Source organism: Nematostella vectensis, chromosome 9, assembly GCF_932526225.1.
Source record: "Nematostella vectensis chromosome 9, jaNemVect1.1, whole genome shotgun sequence".
Taxonomy (NCBI): Eukaryota; Metazoa; Cnidaria; class Anthozoa; order Actiniaria; family Edwardsiidae; genus Nematostella; species Nematostella vectensis.
The window spans coordinates 12,741,877-12,759,741 of NC_064042.1; the positions used below are offsets into that span (position 1 = coordinate 12,741,877).

Here is a 17,865-nt window from a genome sequence, read left to right on the forward strand (position 1 = left end):
ATGTTCCTTTGTACTCCTTTTTTTATAACAAACGGACGCTATACAAACCGTTGTGGAAGCTTTGTGTAATTAATCCATATCTCGGATTTTTGTTTGGTACAGTTTCAGTATTTTTAATTTATTCCAATGCGTGTGATTGTGCTTACCTGCACATTTTTAAAAGTACGGTTTTACAGTAGAGGGCCTATATTTTTACAAGGCAATCTTGTTTTGCATCTGGAGATAATAATGTTTAAAGCACGACGAGATAGACATGTTGTTTGTTCATCACAAAAAAATAAATTTCGTTTCTGTATCAAAACATTAGCGAACTTAAGCACGGCGACATCGACGCTAGAGAAAACCAACAAGTGCTTTTGTGTAAAGTCGCTTTGTAAGTCCCAAAAAGTTAGAATGTTATTTCTACCATAGGGAACATTAAAGTACCGTCTTAACGAGCAAATTTTTGTTGGCAATGGACATTGACCGTAAAGATATGCCAACAATTTTTCATTGGCAAGCTGGGACGATTGTTTTTCTTTGGTAAAGAAAAGTCTAAACATTTGCTGGTGTAGAATGGCGAACAATGAAACTTTGACGTCTCCATTGTGCCGTTCGCGTTACCATTGTCGTGGCTTAAGTTTCCTATTTTGTTTTGGCAATAAACGAACCAGCCGAACCAGTACATACAAGAAATATGGTGTTTCAGAAAACATTTCACCCCAATCTTGATTTCTAAGAATCGCAAGTGCTATCTCTTTTTCCACACTGATTCCTGAGAGGTTTTCAACGACGCTGCAGACCCGCTGTCGTCTTTCAACCCCAGTCCTTTAAGGTCAATTCCCTTTGCCTTTAAGAGTTCCGATAGCGCGGTCTCCAAAGTGTTCAACCGTTCGTCGTACTCCACCTTCTGACGCTGTAGCTCTTTACCTAACTCGTCTTTTTTTCGCTCCAACGTCTCTATCTTTGTCTCGAGCTTCAAAGTCACATTTTCATTCGTCGTCCCGTCACCTCCCCCGTTAGGCTTCCTTGGCCCAGAATTATTACGAAATGACGCTGCACGGTTAAGCGACATACTAGTTCTTCGCTTATCATTTTCTAATTTCTCTTTGGCTATTTTCTCGATTTTTTCTTTGATGTTTGGGTACTCGTCCAAGACCTCCATCAGATCGTTCTTAGCGAGGCAGAAGAGCTCCGTATAGCCCACGGACCGTACTGACGCTGTCCTGCGGTTTCCAGCACTACTCATGCTCAGTACGCTTATCTCGCCGAAGTAGCTTCCAGCCTCAAGAACGGCGTAGATTTTTGTTCCGTGCTCAGAAACGACTTCTAGTTTGCCTCTGTTGACAATATACATCTCGCGCCCGACTTCGCCTTTTCTGCACACATAGTCACCTACAAACGAGGGAATATTGATTCGAATCACGCTCGCACTCACATGATTTGTAAGCTTTTGCCTTCACTTATGTTTTTATGTCAAAAAGCATCAATGAAATTCGCCCCTAGTCCTGAGGGACTAAAAAAAGCAAGGTAAGTAGGAAAATGATTGGAAAGGAATTAAGTAGGAGAACAAAAATAACGGAGAGTGATAGAATAATAGTAGACAAATCATCGTTAACCACAAACCTGGCGAAAAGAGCTGTGAACGCAAGCGCAGAACTAATTCGCAGAGAAACCCCGCCTCGCAATCCTGAAAAATGGCGACTTTCCGTAGCGAATCAAGATGCACGTTGATGGCGATTTCTGCTCTCAGTTTGTCCGGCAGCGAAAGCAAAATCTCCTCCTCATCCGGGTGCTTCTTATACGTCCACAGGTAGTCAAACCACTTGATCACGCGGCGCTGCAAGTGCTGCGGGATCTTGTGGAAGCGCATGTATGCCTTGATGCCGTCCATCTTGTTCTGGAAGTCTAGCCGCGTGGCGTTCAGGTTTGTGATGATGTTACCAACGTTACCAACAATTGTAGCGAAGAGTAACACACCTGAAAATTAATGACGCCTTTAGTTTAGCACTTGAAATTTTAAAAGAGCTTTTCTTTCTATAAATATTTTACCTATCAAGTCATCCAAGGTATAGATGTTATACTCGAGTCCTTTTTTCTACAAAATATTAGATTACCTATCAAGTAACCTAAGGTAAAGATGATATAGTCGACTGCTTAGTTCTACAAATATCAGATTACCTATCTAGTAATCAGGTATATATGATAAACTGGACTTTTTTTCCTACAAATATCAGCTTACCTATCGGGTAACCTAAGGTAATATGATATAAACGATTCTTTTTTTCTACAAATATCAGTTACCTATTGGGTAACCTAAGGTAAAGATGATATAATTGACTGCTTTTTTCTACAAATACCAGCTTACCTATTAAGTAATCCAAGGTATATATGATATACTCGACTGCTTTTTTCTACGAATGTCAGCCTAGTTATCAAGTAATCCAAGGTAAATATTATATACTCGACTGCTTTTTTATACAAATACCAGCTTACTTATCAAGTAACCTAAGGTAAAGATGATATACTCGACTGCTTGTTTCTACAAGCACCAGCTTACCTATCAAGTAATAAGGTATATATGATATACACGACTCTTTTTTATATAAATATCAGGTAACCTATAGTGTTACCTAAGGTAAAGATGATATACTCGACTGCTTTTTCCTACAAATACCAGCTTACTTATAAAGTAACCTAAGGTAAAGATGATATACTCGACTGCTTTTTCCTACAAATACCAGCTTACCTATCGGGTAACCTAAGGTAAAGATGATATAATTGACTGCTTTTTCCTACAAATACCAGCTTACCTATCGGGTAACCTAAGGTAAAGATAATATAATTGACTGCTTTTTCCTACAAATACCAGCTTACCTATCGGGTAACCTAAGGTAAAGATAATATAATTGACTGCTTTTTCCTACAAATACCAGCTTACCTATCGGGTAACCTAAGATAAAGATGATATAATTGACTGCTTTTTCCTACAAATACCAGCTTACTTATCAAGTAACCTAAGGTAAAGATGATATAATTGACTGCTTTTTCCTACAAATACCAGCTTACCTATCGGGTAACCTAAGATAAAGATGATATAATTGACTGCTTTTTCCTACAAATACCAGCTTACCTATCGGGTAACCTAAGGTAAAGATGATATAATTGACTGCTTTTTCCTACAAATACCAGCTTACTTATCAAGTAACCTAAGGTAAAGATGATATACTCGACTGCTTTTTCCTACAAATACCAGCTTACCTATCGGGTAACCTAAGATAAAGATGATATAATTGACTGCTTTTTCCTACAAATACCAGCTTACTTATCAAGTAACCTAAGGTAAAGATGATATACTCGACTGCTTTTTCCTACAAATACCAGCTTACCTATCGGGTAACCTAAGATAAAGATGATATAATTGACTTCTTTTTCCTACAAATACCAGCTTACTTATCAAGTAACCTAAGGTAAAGATGATATACTCGACTGCTTTTTCCTACAAATACCAGCTTACCTATCGGGTAACCTAAGATAAAGATGATATAATTGACTGCTTTTTCCTACAAATACCAGCTTACCTATCGGGTAACCTAAGGTAAAGATGATATAATTGACTGCTTTTTCCTACAAATACCAGCTTACTTATCAAGTAACCTAAGGTAAAGATGATATACTCGACTGCTTTTTCCTACAAATACCAGCTTACCTATCGGGTAACCTAAGATAAAGATGATATAATTGACTGCTTTTTCCTACAAATACCAGCTTACTTATCAAGTAACCTAAGGTAAAGATGATATACTCGACTGCTTTTTCCTACAAATACCAGCTTACCTATCGGGTAACCTAAGATAAAGATGATATAATTGACTGCTTTTTCCTACAAATACCAGCTTACCTATCAAGTAATCCAAGGTTACTATAATGTACTCGACTTCTGAGTAAGGCGGAGGTACTTCTCCAATCGTGGTCAGCGTTAGTGTCGACCAATAGAACGAATAGATGTACATCCGGGATATCGTATTCTCGCTACTGTTCAAAATCTCTTGTCTCACCCCAGGGTAAACCCATACGTCCGACCCAAACCCAATCTCCCGCGATACTATGAAGTATATACACGCGTTCCAGTGAATAATCAACAAGATGAATTGCACAAGCGATGCTAGACGGACGACGTTTGGAAACGTTGTCCGACTTTCTGTCCGGTCAAGAAAGTGCCAAAAGCGATGAAACTTCAAAATTCTGTTGATGCGAAAAGCGGGCTCGTGTTCTATAAAGATGTAAGCGATATCCAGAGGAATCAGTGCTCCGGCGTCCAGATAAAACTCGTAGGTGTGAAGATAATGTCGACGCATTTTGGTGGAGCAGGTTTGAAGTATGCCTTCTTCTAAGAAGCCTGTACGCATGCTTACTAGGATATCGGCGATGTAGATGAGATCGCATGAGTAATCTAAGATAAGCCAAATGTAGGTTATTTTGTCGTTGATTTGCGGGAAGGCGGTCCGTAGTATTATGGCCCAGCAGTTATATAGTACTGCTAGTGAGACGACGAGTAGCCAGAAGTATAGGCGGTCCCCTGAAAAATAGAGTTTATACAATTTAGAATTTAAATCTCGATTATTAGTTTAGTGATGACGCGGCCAGTTCTGTAGGATCTGAATGCTTCAAGTACTTATCAATGTGCCTTTTACTGTATTTAGATCGAAGATTTGATCGACTAAAAAAATATTTTAATTTATTACACGTTGTTATTTATTTTATTTTATTAGGAGACTTCCTTCAGATTTATAAATTACACTGTAGACACAAACAGAAAAGAAGATGCAAGCGAACGGACACGAGGTCCTGCGAGGCCAGTTCAGCCGTACAATTTACAATAAGTTAGTTTTACTTTTCTTCACAAACGCGCGCGTTGTTTTCGTACTTTTGTGCTGCGCCGTGCGTGAAACTAGCAACCTTATTCCACGCATTACGCATCTTCGGGGACTTAGGGCGACGCGGAGACTGGAAGCGGGAAGACGAAAGAAAGAGGGGTCGTCCTTTCTCCTCTTTCTTTCGTCTTTACAAGTACTCCCGTTTCCGGTGCCAACGTCGCCCTGGGTCCCCGAGGATGCGCACATATCAATCAATGGCTGTCGTTTTTCTGAATGGTCTAAAAGCGCCTGGGGCGAGCACGCGGGAGACCTGTGATATTCTAAAACGTTAGGGACTAGGCTCCATTTCCAAGATGGCTGCCTTCAAAATCGTAGTAAACACGAATTCCTGCAAGTTTACGTGGAAATTCTCGACAAAGTTCTAGAGCGATAAAAAAGCGAAAACATGATTGAAGCGGGACTCCCAAATATGGTATGTAGTGCCTTATGAGGAAATGACCAAGCGAGCTAGAAAAAAGACAGTTTTTAGACCAACATTGACTGATATGTAACGTAACGAAAAACGGAAACAAAAATAGCATTCTCATTTTCTTTCTTTGTCACAATTTTTACAACGAAACCTCTCCATACGTCACACATTTCCTATGTTAAGCCCTCAATATCATTGATACTTCCCCCATATAACGCACTCTCTTTATGCTACGCATTTCGTCACGAACGGATCCTCTGTTCACTTTCCTCCTCTATGTCACCCAATCTTCCTAAATCACGGAGCATCTCCAGGTCACATATCCTCTCGATGTCACGGACACGCCCTCTCAGTCACGCATTCTCTCCGTGTCACGTAATATCCTACCTCCGGGATCGAAGTACTTGAGCCATCCGAACTTCTCCTGCTTGCCCTCTCTCCGGACCACAGAGCGAATCCGAGCACGGCTCAAAAAAGCCTTCTCAGCTTCGCTGTACCGACGGTCACCTTTTGACCAATAGCGTGTCTTCTTTTTGTTAGGTAAAGCCGCGGCTGCCTCCTCTTCCTCGCTGACGGCGTCCGAAAACCGCACCCTGGAGGAGGAGCGGTTACCTGGTCCGGCGGAAGTCAGGTCGCTCATTTCGGTGTCCACCGCCAGTGTATTCCTTTATAGGGCAATTAAAAAAAAGGCATTATGGAGGAGAAAGTATAAGAAAAACATCATAACACATCCTTTAGGTTTGCATCCAAACAATTAGAAAACAGCAACATAGCGGCGGGTCCAGGGGGACCGGTCTCCCTGCCCCCTTTCCTACGTGCTAAGACTTTAAAAGAAACAAAAGAAGCTACCCCATTCGAGAAATCCATAAGGTACTTTGTCATTTAATGGAACTAGCAGAAACGTCGCAAAAGAACCAAGTTTGATTAAAAAGGTGAAGCCAGCTTAAGTGATTTTAAATATGAAATGGTTGGAAAACGTCTCAATGGGGCACTCGGTTGAAGGAACATTTAAACACGCAATTTGTAAAGCCAAAAACAGTTCTAAAAATTTCTTTGAAAACTCGTGCCAGTCCCTTTAAAGTTAAACCAACAGATACAAACGCAACTACACAAGTAACAAAAGTCCCACTACGTCAAAGAATATAAGTAGCTATGCGTTTTCCTGGGCAATTCTAGTCTTTTCTAGTTACATACAACCCAAGCTATTAGCGATAAAGCACTACGTTAAAGGAGTTGTAAGTTCTGGCAACGTATAAAGAGTTCGTTTACATTATTATCGTAGGTCTGTATTCGAAGCCAAAGTTCTCAAATCCCTCAACCGGCACGGCGAAATCCCAACCAGCGATTCCAAGTTTCCGAGACATCTTAAAGTTTTCCTAGCATTCAGCACTGTGATAGCGGTCTTATAGTAAGAGAAACTCCCAATGAAGGGAGCCGATGTGATCACACAAGTGGAAAAGACTGAACAAGGCGACGAGCTAGAAGATAAAGTCTAAAAGCTATTTTCCAACCTTAATCTCGATTCAAAAGGGACCGACATTCTACAATTAATCGTTCACGGAACATCTATCGGAAAACGTGCAAAAGCGCTTAAAATGCAGTTAAAGTGTTAAAATATACAAACTGGATCTTGATTGAGTATTCTGAGATGTCCAACGGGGACGAATGTTGAAGATAAGCTCAGAAAGTCATTTGCCTAGAAATTTTAGATAATTTATAGAAAGCAATTTACTCTTTATAAAGCCACATATTTGTATGTGGCTAACAAAAGCTAACAAAATAGAAATAGTTTAACAAGAAAGACTACAGACAAGCTGTAGAAACACTAGATGGTCTGCGTAGGTGTGGTGTAGAATAGATTAGAAATCGGCTTCATGCGGGTTTTCATTGTTCTTGGATGTGAGCAAAGGACCAATGTAGAGCGGCCCATAACTTCGCATGTTATATAAGTGAAAAAAAATTACAGTTTACAGCCAAGTTCATAGTTTCGCTCCCGCCCAGAATAAAAAAAATAGTTTGTGAGTCACACATAGTCAATTAAGCTTTAGGGGCGTTTGATTGTTTGGATTAATTGATTTACGCGCCACTTTCAAACGAAACAATTATTTTTATATTTTTCGGGCGCCAAATCACGAGCTCGGCTTTGAAAGTAAGGACGTGGGCTTGGAGTAAGCTTTTCCACTCTACATGGCCACCACAACGTGCTGTTCTGCTGAAGTGGTGACATAAAATCACTAAATCACGACGGAAAGATTAGTACAGTAAGCAAAACTCATCTTATCGCATCTCACAACAATTAATGGGCGGTTGCTTTTTTCTTAAGGCTTTTCGGCCACACAGGTAGCGAGTCCTCTAAGATAGCAAGCTGCTTATTCTCTTAACACAACCTCCCACTTAACCTTAAGGTAACTGGCTTTATTTTGATACATTCATTAAGGTGGATAAGGCTTGGATGTAGGACTGTGCCATACTGCACAAGGTACGGGATTTTCATGTTTCGAGGTCATCTTTCACGTGGTCATCTTATCTTTGTTGCGACGTTACTCTTAAGGAACGAAGCAGAAAAAAATCTCTTCACCCAAAATAGAGGAATTATGTTTGCTGACGTTGCAGCTTTCCCCAAGAAGGCAAAAGCAAAGGAAACTCCATGTTAGAAACAGAAAGGGAAAGAGGTATTTTTATATTTATATCTATTTTGTATTTCGATTTTGGCACGTAAATGATGCGCATTCGAGCTCTAGTTAGCCACTTCAAATGTACGTATAACAAAGAGGACTGAGATATAGTTTAATTTGAAGATCTCTCCTGTCTTTGGCATAAACATTTTATGATAATGTGTCCTAAATAATTACAATAACAACAATTAGTTGCTCGCCTCAAGTGTGTATAGCATCTAGCCTAACCTATAAAAGTTTTCGATGAATAGGTCATTTCTACCTTTTGGGTACGGTGTCAAACGTCAGAAATATAATTCTTTATAACAAATTTCGTTCCTTTTTAGTCTACAAAAGATTTGACATTTTTATGAGCTTTATGCTCACCTTTTTTTGCTCATCTCAAAAAGCATAAGAAATGACTGGCTAAGGAAGTGTCCTGTTGAAGAAGTACATACACGGTTGAACAGTCGTTAAATGTTGCTTCAAAAGGCTCCAAAACAATAAAGATTACACAGAACAAACAAAAAACCATCCAGATTCATTAAACGACCTTTGATCTTTCAGATACAATTGACCGAAAATAGTACTTTTAGGCTCAATTTCACGAAAAATTGCTTCACATTTATCTATCATACTTCGATGAAGTAAACAGGCAGATTCTAAATCATTTTGTTACAAACTCTTTGATAATTTAAATTTCTTATACAAGGAAGAACATCCACGTTGTACATCAAATTATACATTTGCGCTAGGATGGCGCCCAAAAGACCGCCTCGGTCGGACAGTGCTGAATAACGTATGCGCATGCGCGTGCTCTGGCGAAAACAACCACAATCGTTGTGTCGAATCGTTCGAGTAGAGGTACAAAAGGCTGATTTAGGTCGCTGTTTTGACTAACTGTACAGCATTAAAACCATTTAAACACTACAGCATTTAAACGGTACAAAGGATGAACAGATTTGTTTGATAATGAGGGAGTCATAAAGAAAATTATAGCCTTAGCTTTGCCCTTGTTATCTATGCATTTCTTATTGTCCCATCTGGTTCCCCTATCAGCTTGCGAATCCAAATGCTAAAAAATACCCCCAAAATAGCTTATATCCTAACATTTACAGTTGGATCTTCTTCTATCATACCCGCATAAAAAATGAGTTTACTTACTAGCAGAATTAAAGTGTGAATGTTTTGACGATGAAGATTGCAAGATATAGTTCTATAAAAACGCCAATTAAATGCCTAAAGCAGATCATTGCCTTTAATCATATAATTAAAAATAGAGACACAAAATGTGACGACAACACATGTTTTGGCGCTATATGATCAAGGGCTAGTGATCTCAACTTAAGTTAGTAATATAATTTAACAGATTCTTGTGGGTCAAATAAACCTTTCGTAAAATTTCTCTCGATAGTATCCGTTTACCGCATTTTGCATCTGCATAGGTTTTTAGTTTACCTTCAACATCGTTTACATAACGCTCCAATTCTTGTATGTTGTCGCCAGCATATTCTACGTATATTCCACCAAGCGCGCAAATGCGGCTATCCTTACTTAGCGGTATCAGGCAGAAGGTACATTAAGCTCAAAGGAAACGCTGTTCGATCAATATCAAAACTTTTACTTGTTTCGTGTGGCAGTAATTAATTCTATATCGGCTTGTAGTGTTGGCTTTACCGGTGGTGAAAAAGACGTGAAAGTCAAGTAAATGGACTGAAAGATCGCCGACTGGACATTGGACTCAATGTTAAAGCAGAAGAGGTATCTACCTCATCTATGTCACGTATATTGTGTAAAACAATCAAAGAATAACCTAGTCTAAATTGATTTGAAAAAGGTCTGATCTGGCTAAAATAATCGTCTTTAAAATTGACGCTGAGTTAAAAGGATGGTTTTCAAATGGAATGTGTTGTTTTCGAAAATTCTCTAAAAGAGAATTCATTCAAAAAGTAAGCAGCTAACCGAGTCAAAGGTGGCCTATGTCAAATGGTTACTTTTTCAAAAGGTAAGCTAACCGATGTCAAAGCTTATTTAATCAAATGCTTTTTTTTCAACAGTAAAGTTAATCGATGCTTAAGGTGATTCACTTAAAAATATCTTACTTAAAAACATAATTTACTCAAAATATCTTACATATTTACAAGGTGACTTACTTAAAAGGTGACTTACTTTTAAGGTGACTTACTTACAAGGTGACTTACTTACAATGCGACTCACTTTAAAGGTGACTTACTTACAAGGTGATTATTAAAAAGTTGACTTACAAGGTGACTTACTTACAAGGTCACTTACTTAAAAGGTGACTTACCTACAAGGTCACTTACTTAAAAGTTGTTTTACTTATTTACAAGGTGACTTACTTAAAAGGTGACTTACTTACAAGGCGACTTACTTAAAAGGTTACTTCTAAGGTGACTTACTTAAAAGTTGTTTTACTTATTTACAAGGTGACTTTCTTAAAAGGTGTTTTACTTATTTAAAAGGTGGCTTACTTACAAGGTTACTTACAAGGTGACTTACTAAAAAGTTGTTTTACTTATTTACAAGGTGACTTACTTATTTATAAGGATGCTTACTTACAAGGTGACTTACTGAAAAGGTGACTTACTTACAAGGTGACTTATTTACAAGAAGACTTACTTTCAAGATGGCTTAATGTTGCCTTACTTACAAGGTGACTTACTTTCAAGGTAACTTACTTACATGTTGAAATATTACAACAACAATGGCAGAAGCAGCTGGAAAAAAACTACAGTAACCAATTCCAATTTTTAGTTAGATGTGGATAAAGTAAATAGTCATATCAAGCATGTTTTACAATAATTAATTACGCCAAGTTGGTTGAAAAGTTTTAATTAACAAACAAAATCAACTTCATTCAATGTTTTTAAAGACTTTAAAGACGGTTCCGTGGAAAAAAATGATAACACTGTCTTTTAAGCAAGCAGCAGTTAGCCCTTAATAATGCGGCTGTTCAAAAAGCATCACAACATCTTCCAGGATCATCCACCGAAGCACAGTCAAGTCAAGTACATGATGCTGCGGCAGCATTGTAAAAAAGGAGTCGCTAGGTATTTCTGGACTCATTTCCGTTCTCATTGTCCCTTTTGTATCATTTCCCAAGCACATGTCTCAGGATGCTGGGTGACACCGTCAATATTTTACTTTCTTTGATTTAACGATCATCCATCTATTGCAATCCTGGTTAACCAGCGTTTGTTGGTTCGAGCGCTGTTGCCAGCGTTGGTATATTGTACAGCATAAAATATTTCACTCCTCCGAAGGTGTTCCAAGCAATGCAATGCTGATGCCAAAAATAGTTTTGATTTTAGTTAAAGCAATGATGCTTACAACTTGTTTGAGCAACATCTCACTTCTTAGGATTTATAAGCGCAGAGGCCTTAGATAACTTCAAGATTATTTAAGTGGAAATCAGAACTCGGAAAGTGACTGACAATTTTCGGATTGCTATTTGAATATGGCTATGATTTCCATTAATATTAGCATCCATATTCTTCCAACTACAGTTTCGTCAAAATATCCCAAAATAATGTACCGTGGCATCAAACAAACAAACAAACAAACAAACAAACAAACAAACAAACAAACAAACAAACAAACAAACAAACAAGCAAGCAAGCAAGCAAATAAATACCGGGGAATCTTAGTTTCTTTTCAGATACTCTCTCCATTGACCAAAAAAGATCACAGTTATTGTTTTCTCTTCTGAATACAAGTCATAAAGTTTACGAAGCACCTGCGGAACGGCAACCTTAAATTTGGCAACATTCATACAGTTTTTCCAAATATTTTAGGTTCCTTATATGGAAGTAACCGCGTTTGGCAAAAACGACAATTTTTGGCTAAATTTTCTTGATAATAAATAAATAAATAAATAAATAAATAAATAAATAAATAAATAAATAAATAAATAAATAAATAAATAAATAAATAAATAAATAAATAAATGAATAATCATACCTTAATTTGAAATCTTTATTAGAGATGCTATTTGTGATCCAGAAAGAGAGAGCAGTCGAGCTTAACACACAGCCTCTTAGGAATTAAATTTATTTAGCCTAAAGTTCTAGTTGCTTTGCCTGTTGATAAAATGATAAGAAAAAACCGTAACGCAGCCTAGATTTTAAGATATAGCGGGCATGCGTCTAAATAAAATCCTGGTATGACTCGTATGACTATAAAGTCATACGATACCTCTGCGTTGGATGGTTGTGATAGAGATATATTATTTCAAGATAAAAAAAAAAGATAATTCACGTACGATACTCCCACGGTTTCAATCATCTCCCAAATTTGAAACACATACACCCACAACGGTGGACACATCATATGACGCGTCGATGACGTCATAGGAGTTTATGACGCCATTGCGCTGCCCTGACCGTGACTACGGATTTGTGCAGGTTATATGTTACCCTTGAAAGAGCACTTGATCGGAACCAAACATGGATAGATAAATAATAAGAGATGGATGCAGAGCTCGTGTCCTGAAGTTATATTGTCGGATAACGCTAGGAAATAGATATATGAGGTTAGAAGCCTTTTTGTTGTCTTGGAAAATTATTGATTATTTACAGTCAATCATTAAAGTGCACATTCAAGTGAAGATCCGTTTTCCTTCGGTGAATAGTTTTTAATACCATGCTGATAAAATTATTTCGATCTTATATACTAGTCAAGGTAGAAAGGGACCATACAGCTCAGAGTATTTTTTTTTAAGGATTGGAAAATGAAGAAAAAAAATAGAGATAGGTTTTCCTCCAAAATGGAACAAGCGTCAAAAAGCGAACAACCGACGATAAATAAGATGTCAGAAGTTGTACGTTTCAACTTGTAAATTGTATAGTTTACAAGTTACAGGTTTGGAAATATATCTTACCCGAACTGGTGTGTGGTCATTCAGCGGCAACGAGATCGGCTTTTTACCCTTAAATATCACTAATTCCTTGTCGCTATTCTACCCAATTCAGCCTTTGGTCCAGAAAGTCCTTTAACGTTGCTAAAGGTCTAGACAACTTGAGAATAGGAAATGCAAAAAGGGAAACATGGCTATAGAGTTTCACTTTGCAAACCGATCTCCCGAAGGGCGGTGTGACGAGATCGGTCTCAAACCGGCTTATTCTAATTATATCTTCGATTATGCTGGCCAAACGAATATTTGTCATTACTTCAATCATTTACTTCTTAGGTTTTCCAATTGCGCCAAAAAGTAATTACGTTTCCAGGGCTCGGGCTGGTGTTCGTATGTGATACAAGCAACTGCTATGGTGACAGCAGTGTAAAAAAGCGCGAAAAACATCACGATTCCAGCAATCAGCACCTTTTCTAAGGTATTCATAAATCTACAGTAAGTATAAAAAAGTGTCTATATAATCTGTGGCTTTTGAGCCTAAACGTCACAAACCAATCACAAAAACCGATAGCTTTATTTCCAAAAGCTTCCCTAAATATATCCTACACATTGTAAACGTAGTGGGAAATTAGAAAAACAAAACTATGGAAATAAAATTACCAAAGTCGTTGTTTTTACGGGTGTTTTGGTTTTTACCCCAAAACAGCTCGGTACTGAATTAGTCACTAACAGCAATTGTAAAAGCATATTTTTCGTCAAATAAAAACATTTTAATGCATACTTTTCGACTGCCCAAAGTCAAGACTGCATTAGGCTATCTTCTAAAAACATTTCAGATTAACCTAAAAGCTAGCTTTAATAGCATTACGGATCACTAGGACAAAAAAATGACACTAAAAAATTCGTGATAACCAGATTGTTGTACTGTTCACAGCGGGTTCATATGAAAGCCCAGAGGTACCTAAATATATAGGAAAAAAACATCTAATTTGATTTTCCTTTGAGAAATTGCTTTTTCTAATACGGGGTGTTGCCTTGTAAAAGTGATAAGATGAGAAAAACCGCGCAATTTTTTTTTACCATACTCAAGTAAACGCTGGAGAACATTCGTCAAAACAATTTTTTTCTCGAGGTCAAATCGTTTAACTAGCAACGCATAAGACGCAAAGTCATTTTTTTTTTCAATCGAGTTGAATTAATCTGAGATCAGAAGAAGCAGATGATATTGATTTCTTGATAAAAATACGACTATCTTCACATGGAAATTCACCAGTTGAGATAGGAACACATTACCTTGTTCCGAAGATTGTTACATCTAGGTTGTCCATGTCTTGTGTGCTTTCAAAGATTCGCACGCAATTTTACAAAACCATTTTTCGAATGAAAAATTCAAAACATTTTTCCCCAAAGAAAAAGGTTTGCGGTTTATCACAACCTTGACTTACACCCTCCGTTGAAAATATTCTCCGATGACATTAATAAAGTTGTTAGCATTAAAATCCTCGCTCAAAGCCAAACATTTGGTTGACAAAGCTAGGGATTGGACCAGCGTTCTATTAACTACGAATGATATTTGCACTCAGTGAGCGTTTACTTCTAAGTTCATATATTCTATTTCCGGCAGCATCACTCCCGTGCCCCTAGCCCTAGCTAGTAATTCTTCTTGTAATTTATAAAAAGAATCTATTTACTTTTCATTTGCGAAGACACAGCCGAAGAATGAGATTATTGGTGATTGTGTTATTGTGAAGCTCGAGCCATAGGCCGGAGTGAGAGGGATGACTCCTTGAGTGAGCAGGATTTGCCTCGAGCCACAGGATATGAGCAAACGTGTTGAGACTTGTTGGGGTTCACGGCAAAAGCAACTTCCATTAAAAGCAAACGAAAGCTGAATTCGCGTAAGTAAAAAAGACATGTAAAAATAGGCAAGAGTAAACATAAAAAATATGAGTACCAAAATGAAAGGTAATATCAATCCGGTCTGGGCTTTTTTAAACGCAATAGATTTTGAGAATTTAGACACGTTCCAAAAAAAAACAATAGTTGAAAACTAATAGTTTTATTCCTTCCTTTAACAAGACCGGCTGTGATTTGATGGGTGGATTTCACACTAGTTACAAAAGGCGCACACTTCATTATTTGCTCCTCTCGACATATGTGCATTTAAAACACAGTGAAAGTCTACTCGCATACATGCTCTAATTCAATTCACAGGTTTTCACAAGAGAAGGTATCTGTTAGCATACAATAATTGCATTTGTTATCACATCTTATCATTTCCTCGTGAAATTTCTGCGTTTTAATCAAAAAGCGTTTTGGAAACTAATTACCAAGAGAGAGTGACACTAAGAAAATCAAATGTTTTCCTTTCGTTCATTCAAATTATATCCTTAGTTCAACATAATCCCTTGTATTATCTGAAAAGCTCATGCCATTGAATATACATATCTCTCTTTTAGAATGTCATGTTTACATACAGAAGACGGAAAATGTCAATAACAAGACTTATGAATTACATGCTCGTCTCAAATTCAGCATAAGGTAAACTAGTATTTAGTGAATGTCATCTTTATCAATACCTGTCAATTTGAGCAACAACATCCACGCCTCAACTTTTCCATCTTTTTATCTTCCCCTCGCACAAAACTTCAAACGTTTTTTTCAGTCCTCGCAGTCCCAGCTTTGCTCACATTTAATTTTGATGCAATTAACTCTAGGTACCACACTAAAGATTATTGTCTTCAAGTTCAAATTAAGTATATTATTTTTTTAGCTGAAGCTAATACATTATACTCAAGCATGTTCCCCCAAGAACAGAACTTTTGCAATTTATCAAAATCGGTTTAGAAATATTACTCAAATTATTGGTAAAAACGAAATAAGCACGTTACCAATAACAAACCCAATATATTCTAAGGCAATTTCTTTAGTAAAAGGTCTTTCAACAAAAATTATCCATGTGAATAACTTTATTATTCAATTTAGTTTACCATTTCTAAAGCTGTGACTGTTACCCTTATAGGGATGTAAATAGAATTCCCAGTCAATGCTCTACGTTTGACAATAAGGTAAGAATTTTTACAATGTTTGCCGTTATGTAAGGCAAAATGAGCCCGGGCGAGCATCATAAACAATTTCCGCACCAGCCTTTTGGACAAATGCTCATGTATTTTGATTAATGAAAAGTTCTCATTAACTTTAAAATATTTTAAACATACATTTTCAACATTGTTTTGAAATTAGTTCATAATAGTTATTTGTTAACTACTGTATTTCGGGCACAATTTATGACGTGGTATTTTTGTTGAAATATAGACTAAATTGAAAGAATAAAGATGTAAGAAATGACAGTGAACAGATTACATATAAAAAATCATACCAAAATAGATTATTTAAAAAGGTGTCAACTTTTTAAATTTCACAACAGGCACCGATCAGCTTATACGTGGCCGTAAAAAAAGTCCAAAAACAAATATCTCCCCCCTTTTCTGAGTTTTTTTTTCAGGCCTCAAAGTCAAACACCGCTCCACCTAGTCAGCGGTGTCCTAGCTTTCCAACATTGTTTTGCGGCCCCATCTCTAATCCCTCGTCACTGTGCTAATTCGAGCACAAGTTGATGATTGCTTTTATTTTTTAATAAAAAAATAAAAATAAAATTTTATAAAAAAAATACAGCTATTAACCCATTGACTCCTGGCTTTTTTGGGGCTGAATTTACAAAAAACAGACTGAAAACAGATACCTCCCCCCCTATTCTGAGTTTTATACAGCCCGTCAAAGTCAAACACAGCTGCACCTAGTCAGCGGTATCCAAGCTTTCCAACAGTGCTTTGCGGTCCCCACTTTTAATCCCTCGTCGATGTGCTGAAGCCAGCACAAGTTGATGGTTGCTTGTATTTTTCATCAAAAATACAGCTATGAGCATATTAGGAGAGTGTCTCAGGACATCATGAAGTCTTTTGGGGCATAATTGAGTGCTTTGCTTATGGATATTTGCAAGCAAAGGTGGATTCATGATGATTTTTTCTTGTTTGGCTTTGCCCGGATGAGAAAATAATTTTCTAATGAATCACCACAGCTCTCCTAAATGCTGTCTTTTCTGAAACCAAATTGATTGCAAAATTGTTTACACTGCTATTCTGGGTCTGTATGGCCTGGAATTGATTCGTTTGGCTTCGGGGTGAAAAGACTTATAAAAAAACATCTGACTTTGGGGAGAGGAGTGTTGACTGGCCCTCCCCTCGTGAATTTTCCCCTGGATCTCCCAGAATGCTTTGCAATACGTAAAGATATTTTCGTGGTTGTACAATCCTTCAAGGAATGAACATTGTGTTTTGAGGCCAAGGAAATGTACCTGGAGGATCAGAATAAAGGTATCTATTTGTGTCTTGAGCTGTGTTTGCTGATTTCTCTCCCTTGTGTGGTATTTTGAGCGTTTTATTGAGAGGGGTGATTCTGCTTTTCTCTCCTTGTTCGATTTGAGATTTGTCAAAGAACCTGTGCTATTATTTGGCTTAAGAGTAGATGCCAACACCTTGGTTGGATGCATATCTGCAAGACCATTTATCCCTTAGACTGATGCCTGAGTATCTTCATCTTGTTGTGTTTATTTTGAATTTATGAATTTTTTGGGTTGTGGGTACTTCCCAAAGCCGGTACAGGCCGGTTCAGGGGTCAATGTGTTAACATACTGGAGGAATGCCTTGGGACATCCTTAAGGGCATAATTGAGTGCTGTCCTTATGGATATTTTGCAAGTAAAGATTCATAGTGATTTTTTCTTGTTTGGCTTTGCCTGGATGAGAAAATAAATTTCTTATGAATCACCACAGCTCTCCTTAAGGCTGTCTTTTCTGAAACCAAATTGATCCCAAAATTGTTCACACTGCTATTCTGGGTCTGTATGACATGAAATCGATTTGTTTGGCTCTGGGGTACAAAGACTGTCTGATTTTGAGGAGAGGAGTGTTGACTGGCCCTCCTCTCGTGAATTTTTCCACGGATCTCCCAGAGA

General features: G+C 37.6%; 2 protein-coding genes and 1 long non-coding RNA gene across 9 annotated transcripts in view; 2 read left to right on the top strand and 1 right to left on the bottom strand.

Annotated features, from left to right (window-relative positions):
* Positions 1-50: 50 nt before the first annotated feature.
* The window catches only part of LOC5506798 (cyclic nucleotide-gated olfactory channel), a 32,952-nt gene continuing 15,137 nt past the window's right edge, over positions 51-17,865 (bottom strand). For 2 of the 7 annotated variants that reach the window (XM_032375237.2, XM_032375236.2), the window contains 4 exons: positions 5,713-5,990; positions 3,881-4,558; positions 1,606-1,959; positions 51-1,374 (listed from right to left, as the gene is read on the bottom strand). In XM_032375237.2, the coding sequence (XP_032231128.2) occupies positions 731-1,374; positions 1,606-1,959; positions 3,881-4,558; positions 5,713-5,990 (1,954 nt within the window). In that variant the 3' untranslated portion in view covers positions 51-730. Of the gene's footprint in view, positions 1,375-1,605; positions 1,960-3,880; positions 4,559-5,712; positions 5,991-8,366; positions 9,357-9,437; positions 9,653-12,879; positions 13,077-14,145; positions 15,378-17,865 lie in introns of those variants that run through there. The other 5 variants (XM_032375234.2, XM_032375239.2, XM_032375240.2 and 2 more) reach the window with 5 other exon arrangements.
* Positions 7,481-9,804, top strand: LOC125572266. The gene is made up of 2 exons (XR_007313722.1): positions 7,481-7,997; positions 9,645-9,804. It is a non-coding gene; the product is annotated as an uncharacterized LOC125572266 (long non-coding RNA).
* LOC5506801 (cyclic nucleotide-gated channel cone photoreceptor subunit alpha) overlaps positions 14,624-17,865 on the top strand; it is a 28,140-nt gene continuing 24,898 nt past the window's right edge. Inside the window, exons 1-3 of the mRNA XM_032375225.2 lie at positions 14,624-14,750; positions 15,312-15,393; positions 15,875-15,920. The gene's annotated coding sequence lies outside the window, so the exon portion shown is untranslated. The remainder of the gene's footprint in view (positions 14,751-15,311; positions 15,394-15,874; positions 15,921-17,865) is intronic.